The 23209-nt window shown below is 46.6% G+C and overlaps 1 protein-coding gene across 3 annotated transcripts in view; it reads right to left on the reverse strand.

Moving 5' to 3' along the window:
- Nucleotides 1-686: 686 nt before the first annotated feature.
- Nucleotides 687-23209, reverse strand: part of LOC139227055 (linker for activation of T-cells family member 2-like) — a 127833-nt gene continuing 105310 nt past the window's right edge. For all 3 annotated transcript variants that reach the window (XM_070858136.1, XM_070858134.1, XM_070858135.1), the window contains 4 exons: nt 18811-18870; nt 18657-18725; nt 6772-6853; nt 687-1553 (listed from right to left, as the gene is read on the reverse strand). In XM_070858136.1, coding sequence (XP_070714237.1) covers nt 6774-6853; nt 18657-18725; nt 18811-18870 — 209 coding nt within the window. In that variant the 3' untranslated portion in view covers nt 687-1553; nt 6772-6773. The remainder of the gene's footprint in view (nt 1554-6771; nt 6854-18656; nt 18726-18810; nt 18871-23209) is intronic.

Genomic DNA, 23209 nt, shown 5'->3' on the forward strand with positions numbered 1-23209 from the left:
CCTGGGGTCCGTGTTTGCGGCGGCACAGAGCAGCACCGCCCGGAAGAGCTTCGCTGGGTGTGCAATGCCCCTGGTCGCCATACCGGCCCGAGTTTTGACTCCCGTCCATCCCGCAGCGCGCCCCGAGTGAACGCTTGGGAAATCAGGGCGGTCCAACGATACCAACAGCGGCGAGGTAAGTAATGGACTCCTACGTGATTGTTTTTTCTTTTAATTTTTATTTTGCAATTTGTGTTGTGGCGTGGGTAATGTTTTGGGAATGTTTTTGTGGGATTTTTGTTTCCCCCAGACGTCTCTCGGAGCGTTCCCGGCCCGGCTCTTTAGCTCGGGAGTTTGCCATGCTAACAGACCAAGAAAGGTGTACACGGCCTCCCTTAACGCTGCGGCCCGGCTCAGGGCCCAGCTGCCCAATGTTACTGACTGAGGCGCAAACTGTTCCCGGGCGCTAACTTTACCGCCCCGCCGCCATTACCGCCCCAAAATTGTCAAAGCCAAAAATCCAGCCCCATATATGATGGATGAATGTGATCTGATCCCAAATAATTCCCAGTTTCACTCTTAACTGGCTGCCCAAGTGTCTGAGCACCATCGTGTTTGAAAGGTGGCCAACTCATTTGAAACCTTAACCTACCCCACTGGCACCGCACCCGACACCACCAGATAATCCAAACAGGAATCGCTTTCAATCATTTAATATATAGTTTATAAAATATTGATCAATGGTGAACACAAATAGCAACACAATGGCCTGATAGAAACTTGTGCAGAATTTTCCATTGATTCATAAAATAACTTCTAATATCTTTGGAAAATGTACTGTTTGTTCTTGACACAGGATTTTAGTGTGCCTCGCAGAAGGACTCAATACAAAGCACAGTTTAAAACAATACAGTATCAAAATAATTATTTTATCTACAGAGCTTCGATGCCATTTGATAACTTTGGTTCTATCTGTAGAGTTCGGGACAATAACTCTAAACTGGCTTAGAATGTACGTGGACATTATAAATTCAACAATAGATACAATAATTTAATAAAATACTAATTCAGGAAGAGAAATGATGGTAGATCTTCTGGTGCATTCAGAGTTTGTGGATTGAACTAAAACAGATGGTCCTGAATGGCTGCCGTTATTGGAAGCACGAGAGATCTGATTGAGGTCTGGTACCATTAAATGATACCAGAGCAGGTACGGACAGGACCAATGTATCCACATTGGTCATCATTGAAATCTTCCAATTCAGACGAAATAATGTTTAAACAGAATGGAATTAACCTGCTTGATTGGGGAAGTGCACGGTTAGAATTTGATTCTCATGCAGCAATAGATGAAGATCCAGTAGCTAACTGTCTATGAATGTTGTGACTTTGCAAGTATTCTTAGCAGAACTAAGAAATACACAAAAAAGCTTTGTATTGCGAGAAAGTAAAGAATTTTCCAGAGACTTGTAGACTATCTTCCTCTTCAAATAGTCCATCTGAATTCATCCGAGAATAGTTAATGTCAAGGTCTGAGAGAGACTTCTTTAAGATTTCTTCCAGCTATCCGTATGCTGAAGGAAATAATATGGGTAGGTGTTTAGTGTAAGAATTCATTCATTTAAAGAACGAGATATGCTTATTATATCACCTTAATCATTACGAAACTCTTAGTTGCTTTTGTGAACAGAGAAACCACATAAAGTATAGTCGCTCCATAGCCTCACCCTTTTCCATCTCCATAACCGTCTCCAGCAATATACCCCCTTCCCCACACTCTGTTTCTCTGGCTCTAACCCCTTGTACATTCCCCCTCCATTCGCCCCAACGTTAGCAACCAATGCCTTCAGCTGCCTAACCTTTGCGCTCTGGAACTCCCTCCCTAAACCCTTCTGTTTCTCCACCTCCCTCTCTTTTAAGACCCTCCTTAAACTTATCCCTTTGGCCAAGCTTCTGGTCAGCCCTCATAGTACCTCCTCCTTAGGCTGGGTAACCATTTTTCCTTATGTCTTTGAAATGCCTTGGGATCTGTCAAAGGCGCTATATCAATATAAATTGTGGCTGTACAACACAAACAATGTGGATACTCGTTCACTGCTGTAAAAAACAGGAAGCCAGTCAGCATCTGAAAGGTGGGTAGGTTTCAGAATTCCACTTCTGAGGAAGTTCTACTTCAACATCAACCCGCCTTTTCTCTTTCAGATGCCGGCTGAGCTCCTTGAGTCTCGTCGCCGAGAGCATGCAGAAATCAAGCGCAGGCAGCGGAAGGAGCGTGCGGCAAACCAGACTCCCCGCCCACCTTTCCTTCAGGGAGGCTTTGAGGGTGTCCTTGAAACGTTTCCTCTGCTCACCTGGGGCTCGCTTGCCATGTAGGAGTTCCGAGTAGAGCGCCTGCTTTGGGAGTCTCGTGTCGGGCATGCGGACAATGTGGCCTGCCCAGCGGAGCAGAGCTGGTCGAGTGTGGTCAGTGCTTCGATGCTGGGGATGTTGGCCTGGTCGAGGTCACTAACGTTGGTGCTTCTGTCAGTCTCTGTGATGGACAAGCTGCGGTCGACTGAAACTCAGTCTAACTAATCTAATACCTGATCTCACAGTCGTGACACCCTGCCAGTGACCAGCCCAGAGGTCTGGAATTCCACTCCCGACCTCAAACAATACTTTACATGGCTCAGTTTCTGGTTGGGGAGAGGGGGAAAGCTGGGGCAGCCATCAATGCTGATCCAGTACTGTGAAGCAGACAAACCCAGGTAACTCTGTGTTCTCAGGAAGAAAGAACTTGCATTTATGTAGCACCTATTCACGACCTCAGTACGTCCCAAAGTGCTTTGCAGCCAATCAAGTACTTTTGTAGAGTAGTCACTGTTGTAATGTATAAAGCGCAGCAGCCAATTTGCACACAGCAATGTCCCACTAATGAGATAATAACCCGATAGTCTGCTTTTTAGTGAATTTGATTGAGTAATAAATATTGGCCAGGACACTGGGGCGAACTCCATGCTCTTCTTCGAAATAGTGCCATGGGATCTTTTACACCCACCCGAGAGGGCAGACGAGGCCTTGGTTTAACGTCTTATCTGAAATCATTCTTTGCCTTCTCCAGTGCCTCAATATTAGAACATAAGAAATAGGAGCAGGAGTAGGCCATTTGGCCCCTCGAGCCTGCTCCACTATTCTTTTCATAATATAGTTTCCAGAATTGTGCCCAGTACTCCCAAGTGTGGTCTAACCAAGATTCTATATAAGTTTAACATAACTTCTCTGCTTTTCGATTCTATCCCTCTAGAAATGAACCCCAGTGCTTTGCTTTGTGACTTTATTAACCTGTGTCGCTGTGGCACATTCCCACCGTAAGGCCTGTAAATGTGGTCGGAACCCAGTGGCAGACTCTGGGTAGCCAGCAGCTATGGGGCCTTGTTTGGGTGGAACCTCGATTGTCAGCTGTGGCTCAGTGGGTAGCACACTCGCCTCTTAGTCAGAAGGTTGTGGTTTCAAGTCTCACTCCAGGAACTTGAGCACATAAATCTAAGCTGACACTCCAGTGCAGTGCTGAGGGAGATGCCATCTTTCGGATGAAACGTTAAACCGAGGCCCCATCTGCTCTCTCAAGTGGGCATAAATGATCCCATGGCACTATTTCAAAGACGAGCAGGGACGTTATTCCTGGTATCCTGGCCAATGTTTATCCCTCACTCAACATCACTAAAACAGATTATCTGGTCATTATCACATTGCTGTTTGTGGGAGCTTGCTGTGTGCAAATTGGCTGCTGCATTTCCTACAGTTCAAAAGTACTTCATTGGCTGTAAAGCGCTTTGAGATGACCGGTGGTTGTGAAAGGCGCTATATATATCCAAGTCTTATTCCATTGGAAGAAATGAGTGGGGTGAAAAACCATCCCTATCGCACAGCAAGGCATTAGGATCTGCTCATTAATAGCAAGAAGTTCATCTGCTATTAGTACAAATAGAAACCTGTAGGGCAGCCTCCAACTTGTCCCATTTCTTCTCCTTTTCTCTCTGACCCCCAATCCATCCTGACAACCCGACTGCCTTCCTCACCCCACTTCTTACTGACATGACTATCTTTGCACTGCCACCATTCCCTTCCATGTCAAAAGGCCTCTGTCGACCCTTCCTCTCCAGGGGGATGAGGAGAAATCTTTTTACGCAGCGAGCTGTTGTGATCTGGAATGCACTGCCTGAAAGGGCGGTGGAAGCAGATTCAATAGTAACTTTCAAAAGGGAATTGGATATAGACTTGAAAAGAAGAAATTTGGCAGGGCTATGGGGAGTGGAAATAAGGATGGCCCTTTTGAAAGAGCGGGCACAGCCAAAATGGGCCGAATGGCCTCCTTTTGTGGTGTATCATTCTATGATCTCCTGCCTCATCTTAACTCCCTTTTCCTCTCCAACAGCCTTGAACACACCATTACCACTAAACCTCTACAATTTTATGTTCAAGTTTTTATAGTCTAGCTTCCACTTTGCCCACAGCACTGGAACGACCCTGGTAAACTCCGGTGGAAGCCTTTATGACCATGTGCATTACATAGGAATGTAGGAACACAGGAACAGGAGGAGGCCATTCAGCCCTTCGAGCCTGTTCCGTCAGTCGATAAGATCATGGCTGATTTGCGATCTAACTCCATATACCCGCCTTTGGCCCATATCCCTTAATATTTTAGGTTAACCAAAATCTATCACTCTCCGATTTAAAATTAACAATTGATCTAGCATCAATTGCCTTTTGCGGAAGCCCTTTGTGTGTAGAAGTGTTTCCTAATTTCACTCCTGAAAGGTCTGGCTCTAATGTTTAGAGTATGGCCCTAGTCCCAGACTCCCCAACCAGCGGGAATCGTTGCTATCTACTCTGTCTGTTTCCCTTAAAATCCTGAAAACTTTGATCAGATCACCCTTAACCTTCTAAGTTCTAGGGAATACAACCCTACTTTGTGTAATCTCTCCTTGTAACTTAATCCTTGAAGTCCGGGTGAGATTCTGGTAAACCCACGCTGCACTCACTCTAAGGCCAATATATCCTCCCTCAGGTGTGGTGACCAGAACAGCTCACAGTGATCCAGGTGTGGTCTAACCAGGGCTTTGTACAGCTGCAGCATAATATCTACCCCTTGTATGTCCTCTAGATATAAAGGCCAGCATTCCATTAGCTTTTTGGATTATTTTCTGTACCTGTACATGTCATTTTAATAATCTATGTACCTGGAACCACCCAAGTCTCTTTGGACCGCCACTGTTTTTAGCTTTTCATCATTTAGAAAGTACCCTGTTCTATCCTTCTTAGGTCCAAAGTGGCTTACCTTGAAATACATTTGCCACAGCTTTGACCATTCACTTAATCTATCGGTATCCCTTTGTAATTTATCCTATTATTCTTTCCTTAGCTGCTCACTAGGCCAAACCAGACAGGGCACAAGATCACTGTCCTGTCTGATCCTAACCTGGGGTTTTAAACCCCATATTGTATCCATCAAGCTCTGCAACAACATTACCATTAAAGCCCATATCCAAGCTTTCATAACATACAGATTCTATTTCTCTAACCCCCACCTTGATGCCCTACCAAGCTCCAAAGTTCTACTGTGGGCATCCTGACTCCGCCCATCCATCACTCCTGTCCTGGCCAATCTCTATTGGATCCCTGTCGCCCAATACTGAATTCTAAACCTTCATCCTCTTACAAATCCTTCCACAGCCTCACAACCTCTGCAACTGGCTCCAACCCTACATCCAGTTCTGGCTTCCTATACAACCCCCACCCCACCCCCAACCCCCACCCTTATTCCTTTGAGCTATCATCAGTGTATAGTTTTCAGTTTTGTTGGCCCTACTCTCGGGAACTCCCCAACCCTTCAGCTGTCCTACTCTCTGCCTTTAAAAGCATTATCAACAATCCTATCTTTCTGACCATGGTTACAATCATCTCTCCCTCAGCTTGACATCGTTTCCCCTCCAGGAAAAACCTTGGCAAGTTTATTCAGTTATAATAAATGTTGCGCAGTTTGGCTCATGACACTTCCTTACACATTTCCACGTGTATCAGAAGGCACAAGAACTAAAGAATTAGGAGCAGGAGTAGGCCTTATGCCCCTCGAGCCTGATCCGCCATTCAGTAAGATCATGGCTGATCATCAACCTCAACCCTACCTCCCCGCCCGATCCCCATATCTCTCGATTCCCCTAGACTCCAAATATCTATCTCACTCAGCCTTGAATAAACTCAACGACCCAGCTTCCACAGCCCTCTGGGGCAGAGAATTCCAAAGATTCACAACCCTCCGAGTAAAGAAATTCCTCCTCATCTCTGTCCTAAATGGCCAACCCCTTATCCTAAGACTATGCCCCCTAGATCTAGACTTTCCAGCCAGGGGAAACTACCTCTCAGCATCTACCTTGTCAATCCCCCTCAGAATCTTGTATGTTTCAATGAGGTCACCTCTCATTCTTCTAAACTCCAGAGAGTATAGCCCAATCTACTCAATCTCTACTCATAGGACAACCCTCCCATTCCAGGGATCAAGGCAATTGAACATCTCTTGGGATACCACAGCTTGCTGTGACGCTATGTTATGTTCCAAGGCTTTATGTTCTCAGTAATCAGAGTTTGTTGCCCTGGGCATTTTCAGATGATGTAAGGAGCTGGTAGGAATATTTTCATGTCATGTTCCCACTGTTTCATGTTCAACAATCAGTCTGCATCAACCCCAAGTCCCATTCCATTTCCTGGAACAGGCTGAGCCAGTACCTTTGGTCAAATTCTGAGTGACTTTCTTACCTTCACAGAGATGGGCAAGGAACGGTGTTTACATAATCAGGATCTTCATCATCATCGTCATCATTATTCTCACCTGTCTCTCCTGAAGATTAAAAGAAAAACATACAATGATAGCGAGTTTGTTCAGATTTTGCACAATAACAAGGATAACATCTTGGAGATCATCTAAGGCAGAGGTTTTATGTGGGTTAATGGACTACCATAGGTCTAGTAACAGGAGGAGGCTATTCAGCCCCTCGAACCAGTCCCACCATTCAATCAGATCATGGCCGATCTGTACCTCACCTCCATCTACCCGTCTTTGCTCCATATCCCTTGGTACTCTTACCCAACAAAAATTCGATCAATCTCAGTATTGAAAGTTTCAATTGACTCAAAGCATGTACAACCTTTTGCTGGAAGTTCGTTCCAAATTTCCACTCCCCTTTGTGTGAAAAAGTGTTTCCTTATCCCTTAAATGGCCACGCTCTCATTTTAAGATTACGTCCCCTTGTTCTGGATTCCCCAACCAAAGGAAATTATATCTACCCTACTTAATCCTTTTATCATTATAAACACCTCGAGTAGATCACCCCTAAAACCTTCCAAACTTGAAGGAATACAAGTCAGGTTTATGCAAACTGTCCTCACCATTTACCATTCTAATGAATCTGCTGTTTTACCTCTAAGGCCAATACAGTGAAACCTGTATATATGGACGCTGCCTAAAATCGGACCCTTAATGAGAGACCCAAATAACTTGAATGGTAAAATATACAAGAGGTACTCGCAAACTACGGACACTCGCACATTATGTACTGGGGCAGGCTTCAATGCACCAACCCTTTTGTAACTAAAATCACGGGGCACAGTCTGTTGCAAAGCTGCTGTATCTTTCACTCGGAGTTGGGATCACTGGTGTCTCCCCTTCCAGTTTACTGCCTACCTGCCTCCAGTCTCCCGTTGGGTCAGTGTAGCCAGGTCGGTGAGGCAGCAGGAGCTTTTGTGAAATGGGGAGCGCTTTACCCAGCATTCATAGCGGCAGAGAAACCGCTCTATCTCTGGGATTGAATTGTTATTCCGTATGACTGGAAAAGCTGATGTCTAGTTTGGCTCTCCGACGGCCTCCTGAGAAGCCGAGTGGAGAAATGAGGTGCAACAGATCTCAGTGGGTAGGTTGATGTGATGTGCTCCGTGGTCTGGGACTCATGGCCATAGTTGCACTTCGGGTTGTCTTTCATCTTCCACGTGTGGAGCAGGTGGGTGCATCGTCCGTGCCCTGTGCGGATTGGCTGGAGCGCTATCCACTGTCACTGAGGGAGGTCGAAGCCAGGGACCTCCGCTGTTGGGTCAGTGATGAGGTGCTGGTTCTTAATGTACAATGCGCCCCACAATTCCGTCCATCTGGATAATGGGTCAATACCCGCTGTATGAATATTAGCTGCTGTTTTCCACAATGGCCGGTGCCATTTTAAGCCCTCTTGTGGTGGGTTTCTCAAGCCTTTGTGGGATTGGATGTGGGCACAGTTCCATCACAGGGATAGGGCGGTTTCTCTGCTGCTATGGATGCTGGGTAAAGAATTCCCTATTCTGCTGAGAATGTTTACAGTACACACAATGGCCACTTTGAAAATAAGGACACCTACAAAAAAAGGACAGCTGACGCCAGTCATTTACAGGTTTCACTGTATATCTGACCAAGGCTCTGTACAACTGAAGCGTCACCTCCTTACGTTTGTATTCCTGCTCCTGTTGAGAAATAGCTTGATGTTCCATTAGCCTCTTTGATTACTTCTCGTGCCTGTGCACTGAATTTGTGTACATGGACAGCAGAATCCACTTGCTCCTCCACACCTCCTAGTCTCTCACCATTAAATGATTCCAATTTCTTTTTTCTCAAGTCCAAAGATGTTGACCTCATGAAAGAGTGTTTGTACAGTGAATGTGCGTCAATTGCCCAGTCATCCTTGCTGGAAAGCAGGTCCATGTGGGCATCGCATGGGTGGGACAGGACCTCCCCAAAGTTCTCCCACTTTGTTATTTAGCCGTTTACGCTATTCCCCAGTGGGAGGGGAGGGGGGTCACCTCTCCCATCAAAGAGCCCCCACAGAAATTCCGGGCTTGAACGAGAACGGGTTTGTGCACAGCTGTTGTGCCCATTGTACTTTAAAAGCTGCCAACGCTCACTGCTGAAGCTCGCATAGAGATGGCTGCTTGGGAAAGGCACTGACGGGTAACTGCACCCGTACAACCCGAGGCAGGAGAAAGTTTAAAAAGAACTATCAGAAAAGATGTTTGTAATTTATGCATGTTCGTAGAGCTCTTGCATTGTGAGTGGCTTAGCCAGTCACGTGATGTTCACAAGACTCAATAAAACCCCTGTCAGTTGGGTTCAGGGGATCCACGAGTGAGCCTGGTGGATGAACTGGTAATGTGTAGTGTGATTGTTAAACCTTTGTTAATAAGCCAACTAGTTCTTAATAGCATTGTGTAGCTATGAATTCTTAAGCAAAGAACCCATCGGGGGTGTAAGCATCGGCGTAAACATCGACACCCCAGACAACCTGCATGTAGGCGGCCTGTCAGCAAGTGGTCGTTTGACTCTGTATCCAGGGCAGCAGAGGAACCCGGCAGCACCCCAGGCGACTGAGCAGCCCTCTTTAGGACAGCACTGCTCACCTTTTATAAGGGAAGGGCCTAGAAAAGGTGGCCAAAACATTGCCCACCCATCCATTAATTGGCCAGTATACTGCGGCTGGCAGTTCAACCCATTCTGCAGTCGAAAATAAAGCAACAGTCGAAAACTTCATAACACAAGAAAACTTTTTCTCGGACAATGGAACGTTCACACACTCTTTGACAGAGCTGACACTACAAGACCGGAAAGAAGAGCTGCAGCGTTATAACATCGATATAGCGGCTCTGAGTGATACAAGACTTGCAGAGGGGGGCTGCATGCGTGAACTAGGTAGCGGCTACACCTTCTATTGGAAAGGCAAGGCAGAAAATGAGAATATGATCCACGAAGTTGGCATAGCAGTGAAGACTTCTCTTATGCAACAGTTTCCGAATCTGCCTGAAGGGATTAACAAAAGACTTATGAAACTGCGTTTGCCCCTGAATGCCAAGTGCCACATCATCATTATAAGTGCTTATGCACCCACCCTTCCAAGCCTCGATGAGATGAAAGAGAGGTTCGATGAAGATCTAGACAGACTGGTCAGGTCCACACCTGCTGGAGACAAGTTGATCATCCTGGGTGATTTCAACGCACGAGTTGGAAAAGACAGCAAGCACTGGAAGGGAGTCATTGGACAGCACGGCACAGGAAAATTAAACAGTAATGGCCTCCTCCTCTTGAGTATGTGTGCGGAGAACGAGTTGACTATCACAAATACTCTATTCAGGCAGGCTGACAAGTACAAAACAACTTAGATGCACCCCAGGTCTAAGCAATGGCACATGATAGACCATGTCATTGTAAGGCGGTGAGACATCAAGGATGTAAAAATCACAAGAGCCGTGCGGGGAGCAGAATGCTGGACAGATCACCGTCTAGTCAGATCCACTCTCCAGCTGTACATTGCTCCACTTCAGTGCAAGCGTCCAAAACCGAGCAGAAGTGCCTTCAACACAGCTAGGCTGAAACATCAGTGCTACCGTGAGCAGTTCCAGGATGACCTCGATAACAGGCTGATGTCTCATGGACCGCTCATCGGCAACACCATATAGAAGTGGACAAAGCTCAAACAGATGGTGACAGACTCAGCAAAGACAACTCTTGGACTTAAAAAGAAGGTACACCAAGACTGGTTCGATGAAAACAACATTGAGATCTGCAAGACGCTGGATGAAAAGAAAAAAGCATACCTAGAATGGCAAAATGACCCTTCCTCAATTTCCAAGAGCGACCGTTACAGACACATGCAGAGCAAAGCACAAAGAGACCTTCACCAGATGCAAGATAAATGGTGGCAGACGAAAGCAGAGGAAGTGGAACATTATGCTGAAACTCACAATACCAAGATGTTCTTCAGCGCCATCAAGTCAGTCTATGGACCATCAAAACCCAGCACTACTCCACTCCTTTCAGCAGATGGTAGCACTTTGATCAAAGACAGGACTGGCATAAATGAGAAGTGGAGAGAACACTTCAGTAATCTTCTTAATCCACCTTCAACAGTGAACGAAGAAGCACTTGACTCCATACCCCAGCAACCTATCAAAAAAGATCTTGATCTTCCTCCCAGCATGGACGAAGTAAAGAAAGTCATCAACCAAATGAGTACTGGAAAGTCTCCAGGAAAGGATGGAATCCCTGCCGGAATCTACAAGGCAGTAGGCCCAGCAACTCTCGAGGCCTTTCATGACATAATAACTAGCATCTGGGAAGATGAAGACATGTCACAGGACTTCCGTGACACTATGATAGTTTCTCTCTACAGAACAAGGGCAACAAAGCAGACTGTGGAAACTACAAGGGAATATCGCTTCTGTCCATTGCTGGGAAGATCATCGCCTGCATAGTACTGAACCAACTCATAGCTAGTGTCTCAGAAGTAAATCTTCCAGAAACACAATGTGGCTTTCGACCTGGTCGGAGCACAGCGGACATGATCTTTGCACACAGACAAGTGAAGGAGAAGTGCATTGAGCAGAACATGGACCTGTAAGCTGTATTTATTGACCTCACCAAGGCCTTTGATACTGTCAACAGAGCAGCGCTGTGGTCAATCTTGACGAAACTTGGGTGTCCAAGGAAGTTTGTCCATATCATCGAGCTGTTTCATGACAACATGACAGGTGAAGTGCTCTTAGACGGCACAACCACGGCCCCATTTGCCATCTCAAATGGAGTGAAACAAGGTTGTGTACTCACTCCAGTTCTGTTCAACCTATACTTTACCTGCGTCTTGAACTATGCCATAAAAGACTTGGAGTTTGGGGTCTACCTGAAATATCGATTAGATAGTTCACTGTTCGACCTCCGCCGCCTTGCTGCAAAGACCAAAGTACGGAAATGACTCATCCTAGAGGCTCTCTTTGCTGATGACTGCGCCCTTATGGCACACAAGGAGAGTGACCTACAATTCATACTCAGCAAATTTGCTGAGGCAACAGAATTGTTTGGCCTAGCCTTAGTAAAACCGAGGTTCTCTATCAGCCTGCCCCTGGTACCACAGCACCTGCTCCCACAGTCTCCATCGGCAGTACACAACTAAAGTCAGTGGACAGCTTCAAGTACCTGGGCAGCACCATATCAAGTGATGGGTCCTTGGACAAGGAGATTGATGCAAGGATCTGTAAAGCCAGCCAGGCACTTGGTCGCTTGCGCACTAAAGTGTTGAGTCACCACCACATCCGACTGTCAACTAAACTGTTGGTGTATAGAGCAGTCGTTCTCTCATCTCTCCTTTATGGATGTGAGACCTGAACACCCTACAGGCGTCACATCAAAAGGTTGGAAGCTTTCCACATGCGCAGTCTCCGATCTATACTCCACATATGCTGGCAAGACCGGGTGTCAAACGTTGAGGTTCTGGAGAGAGCACAATCAACTAGCATTGAGGTGATGATCATGCGAGCCCAGTTCCAGTGGGCTGGACATGTCATCCGCATGGATGAGTCAAGGATCCCTCGTTAGCTTCTTCACGGCGAGCTCTGTGAAGGCCGAAGATGCCAGGGGCGCCCTCGCAAGCGCTACAAAGATTGAATCAAGGCTAACCTCCAGTACTCTGGTATCCGACCAAAGGACCTCGAGAATACAGCAGCTAATAAAATCCAGTGGCGGACCCTCACGAGGACTGCCTGCCAGACCTTCGAAGAAAGCCGATGTCAACGCCTGTGGGACACTAGAGATAGACGACATCAGGTGGCAATACTGTCAGCATCAGGCACATCGAACTTCCCTTGTCCGACGTGCAAGAGACCAAGTGCATCTGGAATTGGCCTATACAGCCACTTGAAGACACATGCCATTGATGATTAGCACAACAACGTCTTTGTTGGATACGATAGACTACCAAGAAACATCGACACTGTCATGTATCCTGCATGGCTACTGTTGGTACTATCACAAGGTGTGCCACTAGAGGGCACCGCAGTGGGAGACTTGCAGGTTACCTGTATAGGTGTGCCTGGCCTAGTATAAAAGGCAGGCCACCAGGTGTGACCCTCACTCTGGAGTTATCTATAAAGGACTAAGGTCACTACAGTTCAAGTACAACACATTGCCTCGTGGAGTCATTATTAGAGTATCTAAGGACACAACAATTGGCGACGAGATTACGGACTTTCACATGAAAATAGCTACCCTTGGTACGTTGCAGCAGTTCACCGATGGTGATGATTGGGACACCTTTGTGGAGAGGCTCGACCATTTCTTCACAGCAAACGACCTGGCAGGAGACGACCCGGCCACACTGGCTGATAAGTGCCGAGCTATCCTGCTAATCAGTTGTGGGCTCACCGTCTATGGCCTCGTCAGGGACTTGCTGGCACCAGCGAAAACAACGTACAAGGAGCTCGTAACCCTGATCCATGAGCAACTCAAGCCCAAGGAGAGCATCCTCACAGCCAGACACCAGTTCTACACCTTCCGACGGCCCGAAGGCCAGGAAATTGCGAAATACGCCGCAGACCTCAGGAGTCTGGCGGCACTGTGTGATTTCGGCAACCACCTCAATGAAGCGCTACGGGATATCTTTGTCATTGGAATCGGCCATGAGTGCCTTCTTCATAAGCTACTGTCGGCGGATACTACATAAGACCATCTCTGTGAGCCAGGCATTCACGACCTCGACCTGCAGTTCAAGGCAGATGACTCACCCTCAGGACTGAAACCCGGCAGGTACTGTGCACCGAGTGGTGCCTTTTGGAGGCTGGACTGTAGAACGCGAACCCTCTCAGGGGAGAGAGAACAGGCCCCCGAGTCCCTTAACTGAGAGTCCGCCAAGGGGGGGCGTTGCGGAGGGAATCACAGGGCTCACCAGTGCCGCTTTAAAGACTATGTATGCAAGGGCTGCAGCATAAAGGGCCACCTCCAGCGAATGTGTAATAGAAATATGACTCACTGTGTCGATGAAAAGTCTGCAGATGGCCATGAATCCAGCGGGATTCTGAAACGATAGGCAGAGAGGTAGCTCAGCCCCACGATGAGGTATATAGCATGTTTACCTGCACCACCGAGTGTTCCCCGTTGAGGATGGAAGTTGAGATAGATGGCGTTCCAGTCTTCATGGAAGTGGACACGGGAGCGAGCCAGTCAGAAATGAATCAAGAAGCCTTTGAGAGGCTATGGGACAATCAGGCTGAACGACTCAAGTTGTTCCCGGTTCAGGCAAAGCTGTGCACCTACACCAATGAACTTATCCCAGTCGTTGGTAGTGCAAATGTAAAGGTACTCCATGATGGCACGGTGCACAAGTTACCTCTGTGGATTGTTGCAGGTGATGGACCAATGCTGCTCAGCAGAAGGTGGATGGAGAAGATCCATTGGAAGTGGGAAGATTTCACTTCTCCAGCGATCGCCATCCCCCGCGTTCAGAGGCACAGCAAGCCCTCACTTGAGGGTGGACCCGGCACCAGGGAGCAGACCAGCACGGCACCCGAAGCACAGACCGCTCAGCACCACTGAGTGGAGATGATCCAGCTGAGACGACCCGAACGCACCTTCCAGGCTCCAGTGGCAGGACTCCGGAGGAAGAAAACCGGATCCAAAGGCGACTTCCCAGCTTCGGTGGCAAAACCCGGGGAGAAGAGGATCATCACAGTCGACATCGTGGATGGAAGAAAGATGGCGCCCAAACCACGAGGTGATGAGCTGAAGAAAAAGATGGCGGCGGTCAGACCACGAGGTGCAGCGCTGATGGAGCAACACGTGGCACCAAACGGAGAAGAGGATTGGAGTAAAGATAGCAAGGCTCTCTTAAAGGAGACCTGCAACTCACTACAATTAAAGGGACAGTTCCACACACTCAAGCAATGTAATAGCAACTGTAAGTTAGAGATAAAATGTGTAACTGACGATCAGAGTTGTGTACATGCAATAAGCAAGGAAAAGTCACGCGATTATGTAAAATGTGTAATTGATGATCAGAATTGTGTACATGCAACCAGCGAGGAAAAGTCACGCGATCGCGATCGGAGCTACAGAGTATCCACAACAAGTAATGAAAAGTTGTGCGATGTAGGATTTCAACTGCACGCAGCCAATGCAGCGGGCACACACCCATCGGGAGCACACAGGTCCAGCGAGCTACCCAATGCTGTAGCCTGCGTCCCTGGGACCAGAGTTATGCACCATGGAGTGTGGCCACAAGCAGCTAACATATACAAGCTGCAGAGCAAGCGATCTCAGGAGAGCAATGGCACCAGTATCGATACCCTACCCCTGATCAGCTCCACCTCTCAGGCACCCAATGGCACCAACCACCACGAGCCTGAAAGAGCAAACTGTGCTAAGGCGCAGCCCCCAGACCCCATCGCCACCAAGGCCATACCCGGAAACGAAGGGTCACCCGCTACAGCCAAAGGGGACCAGGACCAGTCAGGATCCCAAACCAAATAACACCCAGGCTAGTGAGTCAGCAGTCCCCTGTGCACTGCCAGACGACAGCTCCTCAGGGAGCAGCAGTGACCCGGGGCGCAAAGAACAGGGAGGTCACAGGCATCTGTGAACCTGCCCGACAGTAGGGTCCATGGCAATAGCTCCAAGTGCAGGCAACTTGAGCCAACTGGGTTTCCACTGCCAGCACTGGGCACTGTGCCGCCACCAGACGGCAGGGACATCATCCAGCAGTTCTGGAACTAGTTCGTCCTTACGCACTGGTCACCGCATCGCATAATGTATATGTGGGGGGCGGGGGGGTGGGCAGAATGGAGTGGTCAGGGACACACACAAACAGCAACCACCAACACTCTACTGCACCAACCAAATTACCCAAGATTGAAACGACCTGCCGAGGGTCAACCAGATAGAGCTAAGCCCAGAGCACAGTCAATGTACAGGCGATTTGCACTAAAGGCTTAGGGGAGAGTGATGTCATGTATCCTACATGGCTACTATCACAAGGTGTGCCACCAGAGGGCACAACAGTGGGAGACTTGTAGGTTACCTGTACAGGTGTGCCTGGCCTAGTATAAAAGGCAGGCCACCAGATGTGATCCTCACTCTGGAGTTAACAAATAAAGGACTAAGGTCACTAAGTTGAAGTACAACACATTGCATCGTGGAGTCATTATTAGAGCATCTAAGGACACAACAGACACAGACTTCAGGATTTTGGACTTTAAGTTTTGGACATTGCTTTTCCATATTTCATTTACTGCAGAAGAGCTGAAAGCATGCAGGCCTAGGCATGTTCCACAGGAATACACATCAGGTGGGCGGGGATAGTCTGGGATGGCTGAAAGCAGATGGAGGACCCTTTGTCATGTAATGGGAACCCATCAGTGAGAGATCAGGTAAACTGGTCAGTGCTCAAATCATCGAAATGACTGAGAGCCCCGGAGTGCGGGAACCTCAGGACAAAGGAAGCCATTGGCCACCCAGACTTGTTGGAGCCTTTATCCCCAGGAAATGCCCGGTAACAAAGGCACTGGCCGGAGATGTGATTCGTTGGACTGCCTCAGGCAAAGGACTGGTTTTTGGCGTGAGGATTCAGCAAGCATTTTTCAGGTCTAAGAGAGGCAGTTTGCTGCCATCTTTCTCTCTCTCCTCTTCTACGCTTGCTTGCTTCGTTCAATGCATTCAAGGACCGAGCACTCCATCTGGGACGGAGAGAAGAAACCATCAAGAGAACCTCGCTATTTCAACTGGAAGCTGACCTTGAGACTGGGACTTGAAAACCACAGATTGGTACGGAACCAGAAGATACGCCTCATCGGGAGAAGCAGCGAGTAAGCCAAAGGGGTAACTGGTGAGCATTATCCTAGCCCACGCATCCTTTAGATCAGCGTGTAGTGTGAAGAGGTGTCGTGTGTCCCAACTAAGCCTTAGGGGTTTGGTGGGGAGGTTCTGCACGGATCATAGGATTATGCACAGTCTCTTGGACAGATTCAGTGGTGCCCTATTGAGCCAAGCAGGGGTGTTTTAGCCGTGGGTACTTCGTGATAGGGGCCTGTTCAGACGGGCCACTGTTGTGTGTTGTATTGCGTTTGTTTTACACCACCAGGGTGTGTTTTACTGGAAGCAGGTATGTGCTTTAACCTGAATAAAAGCATTGTGACGATCTATCTATATTAACGACTTGGAAGAAGGGATTGAGTGTAACGTAGCCAAGTTTGCTGACGATACAAAGATGGGAGGAAAAGCAATGTGTGAGGAGGACACAAAAAATCTGCAAAAGAACATAGACAGGCTAAGTGAGTGGGCAAAAATTTGGCAGATGGAGTATAATGTCGGAAAGTGTGAGGTTACGCACTTTGGCAGATAAAATCAAAGAGCAAGTTATTATTTAAATAGAGAAAGATTGTAAAGTGCCGCAGTACAGCGGGACCTGGGAGTACTTGTGCATGAAACACAAAAGGTTAGTATGCAGGTACAGCAAGTGATCAGGAAGGCCAATGGAATCTTGGCCTTTATTGCAAAGGGGATGCAGTATAAAAGCAGGGAAGTCTTGCTACAGCTATACAGGGTATTGGTGAGGCCACACCTGGAATACTGTGTGCAGTTTTGGTTTCCATGTTTACGAAAGGATATACTTGCTTTGGAGGCAGTTCAGAGAAGGTTCATTAGGTTAATTCCGGGGATGAGGGGGTTGACTTATGAGGAAAGGTTGAGGAGGTTGGGCCTCTACTCATTAGAATTCAGAAGAATGAGAGGTGATCTTATCGAAACGTATAAGATTATGAGGGGGCTTGATAAGGTGGATGCAGAGAGGATGTTTCCACTGATGGGGGAGACTAGAACTAGAGGGCATAATCTTAGAATAAGGGGCTGCCCATTTAAAACTGAGATGAGGAGAAATTTCTTCTCTCAGAGAATTGTAAGTCTGTGGAATTCACTGCCTCAGAGAACTGTGGAAGCTGGGACATTGTTTATTTCTGTCTTAAATTTATTCAATTTTTTAAACGATAAGGGGTTATGGGGAGCAGGCAGGGAAGTGGAACTGAGTCCATGATCAGATCAGCCATGATCGTATTAAATGGCGGAGCAGGCTCGAGGGGCCGTTGGCCTACTCCTATTCCTATTTCTTATATTCTTATCTGTCTATAACTGAGTATTCTGTTCATTACTATAATTCCCGGGTCTAGAACTGTTGTAATGGGGGATGATTCGAAACCACCAAGGGCAAAAACACTTACAGGGGATCCACGATGAGGCAGGTGGTTGTGAGCCAGGTGGATGAACTGGTAATGTGTAGTGTGATTGTTCAACCTTTTGCTAATAAACCAACTAGTTCTTAATAGCAATGTGTTGCTATGAATTCTTAAGCAATGAACCTATGAAGCAAATACTCACTCGGGATTTTTGGGGGCTGATTTGTGCAGTCTGACTCTGAACTCCCTGCTCTTTCACTCAGTGTCCTTTCCCGACCTTAGCTCTTGAACATCCTTTTGCTCGTCTTAGAGTGAAACTCATTTTGCTAATTCCTGGCCATGGAATCAGGCTTGTTTGAGGTCTATATTTTCCCGACAACACTGCCTGTCACGGATGTCTCTGGCCATCACTGCTGCTCCCAGTCTTACAAGATATAAATCTCTGGATTTTGACAATTTCAGTGTTACCTTTGCTGGACCATAACACCATTACTGTAATATAGAGCTCCCCCTAGTGGACTGCTGCTCCACCTGGCAGACTACTGCGGTAATGCAACTGCTGATGTATATAATAAAAGGATCATATGACATGTTCCTGGAGAGCCGTCTTGTGGATGTGTGTGTAAAGAATATATCACTTTTACCTTCTAGTTTCTCCTGATGCGTCCATTTCTTGACATAATCGCAGTTCTCGTAGCTCCCCCCTGACTCCACTGCAAGCAGAAGAAGAACAGCTGTTAGCAGTGATTTTCCGAGTGAAATACTGAAAATGCAGAGGAACCGTGTAGCTGAACCTACCCGATGTACGACTCTCTGTTTTACCAATCTCCACGTTTTCGTATGAATTCGAATCATCGTCTTCATGCAAAAATAAAACAAAACAAAAATAAAACATAATAAACCTCGTCACAGGTCCGAAAAGCATTCCTCACTTATTAACCCTTTGACAAGCCACAGAACCAAAATCAGAAACCTGCAAGGTCGCTCGCACTATTGAGGGTGGGGACATAACACAAGAACATAAGAAATAGGAGCAGGAGTAGGTCATTTGGCCCCTCGAGCCTGCTCCGCCATTCAATAAGATCATGGCTGATCTGATCTTGGCCTCAGCTCTATAACCCTTGACTCCCCTATCGTTCAAAAATCTGTCTTATCTCCACCTTAAATACATTCAATGACCCAGCCTCCACAGCTCTCTGGGGTAGAGAATTCCACAGATACACAAGAAGAAATTCCTCCTCATCTCCGCTTTAAATGGGCAACCCCTAATTCTGAAACTATGTCCCCTAGTTCTAGATTCCCCCACGAAGGAAAACATCCTCTCTGCATCTACCCCATCCAGCCCCCTCAATATCTTATATGTTTCAATAAGATCACCTCTCATTCTTCTAAACTCCAATGAATATAGACCCAACTTGCTCAACCTTTCTTCATAAGAAATCCCCTCATCTCAGGAATCAACCTCGTGAACCTTCTCTGAACTGCCTCGATTGCAAGTATATCCCTCCTTAAAACTGTACGCAGTACTCCAGGTGTAGTCTCACCAATACCCTGTACAGTTGTAACAAGACTTCCCTACTTTTATACTCTATCCCCCTTGCAATAAAGGCCAACATTCCATTTGCCTTCCTAATTACTTGCTGTACCTGTATACTGACTTTTTGTGTTTCATGTACAAGAACCCTCAGGTCCCTCTGTACCACATTGTCGTTCGGGTCGCTTGGGATCTGAATACCTATCTCGAATCTCAACTGAGGGTTTCACTGTTCCTGGGCTATGCTGTGTGATGTGGGACATTCCAGTCGGGGGGAAGGGGAGAAAAACCCACGGGGGAGTTTATTCATGTTCTGCAAAGTCAATTTGGCAAAGTGCAGGATATGGGGAAAGAGCAGGGGGAGTGGGACTAATTGGAGAGCTCTGTCACAGAGCCAGTGCAGGCACAATGGGCCGAATGGCCTACTTCCTTGCTGTATGATTCTAGAAAGTTAGAAAGTCTGGAGGTAAAAGTTACATAATTTTAAATAATTTAAGAACATTGTGAAATGATTGAAGGTCTGCATTTTTGTAAATCCATCTAAAAAGTATTCATCTGGAAGAATTACAGTACTTAAAAAATAATTTTCAAGTGTTATGGAACAGACATTCCACATTGAAAAATAGCTCCATTTTTTTGGCGTTATTTCCGATTAACGGATTTTTTTAGGCCGAAATAACACCAAAAAAAAATAAGGCCTAAGTTTCAGCAAAAGTTTTTAAAATGTTGGTGTAGCCTTAAAATACCTCAGTTTTTAAGGACGGAGCAAAATTTTTTTGCCGTAAAAATAATGCCCGTTCTGCGCATGCCCAATACTCAAAGCATTTAGGTTTCCAGGGTAACACTGTGCAATGAAACGCGAGGCACAATTGTAACTCGGCGAGTTTGTTCACAAAAAGACGGGGCTCTCGTCAATCGTAACATATCCTTAAACTGCATTTACAGTTTGCATTCCAACCCAGCTCCTTAAACTACTAACAGCTATAGCAGCCTGAACTGAACAGGAGGGATGTGTTCACAAAACCCCGTGTTGGAAGGATTCCCACTGACCCGATTATGGATGACAGAGATTTCAGCCACTACCAAACTGTTCACATCCCGTCTCCGAAACTTTTGATTGTGTCTTACTATTTCTAAATGATATTGGTTATACCTTTTGAATTAATTCGTTCCAGCAGTTATAAAGGTTGACCAACGGAACAATTAATAATCAGATACAGATCACGATTAACTGACTGCACTATTCATTAATCATCACATCTCTAAATGTCAACACATAAGCATCTGGGGAGTATAGGCTGAATTTTGAAGATTTCAGTGGATGCAGAATAGTTCAGTCTTTGCATAAGCACAAGTGACAATCCCCAGCATGTTTAAAGATCTTTGATTTTCTTATGTTTTTTCAGTGTATCAAATGTACTTTTTTTTAAACCACAGACTGGTACAAAATGCTGGATTTCAAATTAAGTTAAGGTCCTTTCCACCTACGTTGCGGGAGCACTGATTTTCAAAAAGAGTTGCGTTTAAATGTTTGACAAATATGCTTTCGACTTCAAGAGCTAAGCTCCAGTGTCTGTTTTATTTCAAAGCTGCAATTTTTTCCTGTTGCTGGTCTTGGGGGATCAATTTGCAATCTGCTAAACATTGATTTTCAAAATATCGCCCTTTAATGGTCCTCCATAATGTCTCAAGCATATGCGGCATTCATAACCACAATAACAGCATTTAAATACGAGAATCTACAGCATGTCTCCCTTCAGCTCTGTGTCGTACCATTTACTCCCTCTCACTAAAGACCAGCAACTATTGAGAATGCTGGATATACATTTGTAGGAAATGCTGTAAACATTTTGAAGTAGTTTTTATATAAAATATCGGTTTTGTTCCCTCCCAAAGCTTTAACGTTTAGCTCGGTTTCCCAAGATGGCCCCGTTATCGGTGATTTCTATCCGACTCCACCAGTTAAGGCAAGCTTTTTAAAAATGGTATTTAGCACTGTCCTTAAAAATATCCTTAATGGGGAAACTCGCAAAAAATGGCGTTAACATTGGGTTTGACCCCGAGTGATGTCACAAAAAACGGTTCTTAAAATAAACTGCCCTTATTTTTTGATGATGGTGTTACACCATTGGCGAAAATAGCAAAAGTGGCATAAATTTATTTAGCCGCAAAAAAAACTTTTAGCTCCAAATAAATTGAGCTAAATCGATCGTTGCGGTGGCGAATTTCTGGTCCCGGGTTTCTAATCTAACCCAGCAATCAGGTCCCTGTCCAGGCTCTTGTGGCCAGTAGTGTAGATGGTCTTTGCTGTCTCCTGTCCAATCCTAATCTGTGTGCTTGGAGCACCACCTAATGACAGAGCGCGGTAATTGATTGGGGGGCATCGACATTCACCAGACAGAACACGGGGGGAGGGGGGGAGGCGGGGCAGGAGGGAATATGGTTATTGTCATCTGTTATTTTTCAAATTTTAACTTTTGTGGAAATGGCCTATTTTGGCCATATATTGGGAAAAGATAGTGTTTTAAAAATGTTTACAACATAAATCGTAGCCACCTCACGTTGTATTACAGATGCGGCACCCAGGGTTCCACTGAAAGAAAAGACTTGCATTTATATAGCGCCTTTCACGACTACCGGACGTCTCACAGCACTTTGCAGCCAATGAAGTACTTTTGGAGTGTAGTCACTGTTGGAATGTGCATGGACCAGGGTGTTTGGACCTATTCCGGGAGGTTTCATCATATTCCTGATCTGACCAGATGACAATGCAAGGGCACAAGCAGCTGTATATCAAACAGCAGCGGGAACCCTGGTTAGTCACCACCTCATCGACATCGGTTTAGCACCCATATCCCCGGCTCTGGCTGTAAGACAGCTAACTCAGCACAGAACTGGGATCAAACTCGGGACCTGGAGTGGGAACCGCACTGGACTGTGACTTTGCCCTATCAGGCTGGAGAGAGTCCAAACAGTGCAGTGCTGAGGGAGCACTGCACTGTCGGAGGAATAGTACTGAGGGAGTGCTGCACTGTCGGAGGGGCAGTGCTGAGGGAGCGCTGCACTGTCGGAGGGGTAGTACTGAAGGAGTGCTGCACTGTCGGAGGGGCAGTGTTGAAGAAGCGCTGCACTATCGGAGGGGCAGTGCTGAGGGAGCGCTGCACTGTCAGAGGGGTGGTACTGAGGGAGTGCTGCACTGTCGGAGGGAGCAGTACTGAGGGAGTGCTGCACTGTCGGAGGGGCAGTGCTGAGGGATCGCTGCACTGTTGGAGGGGCAGTGCTGTGGGAGTGCTGAATTGTCGGAGGTGTCGTCTTTTGGATGAGACATTAAACCGAGGCCCCGTCTGCTGTCTCAGGTGAACGTATAAGATCTGATGGCACTCTTTCAAATAAGAGCAGGGGAGTTATCCCCGGTGACCTGGGCCAATATTTATTCCTCAATCAACATAACAAAAACAGATTCTCTGGTCATTATCACATTGCTGTTTGTGGGAGCTTGCTGTGAGCTGTTAAACCAAGGTCCCATCTAACTGTTCGGATGGATTTAAACGATCCCACGGCACTACTTTGAAGAAGAGCAGGGAACTTCTCTTGTTGTCTAGAGAACAGTTATCCCTCAACCAACACCACATTATCTTGTCACGTGCACCTTGCTTTGTGCAA

The sequence above is a fragment of the Pristiophorus japonicus genome, chromosome 16 (genome assembly GCF_044704955.1).
Source record: "Pristiophorus japonicus isolate sPriJap1 chromosome 16, sPriJap1.hap1, whole genome shotgun sequence".
NCBI classification, from domain to species: Eukaryota; Metazoa; Chordata; class Chondrichthyes; family Pristiophoridae; genus Pristiophorus; species Pristiophorus japonicus.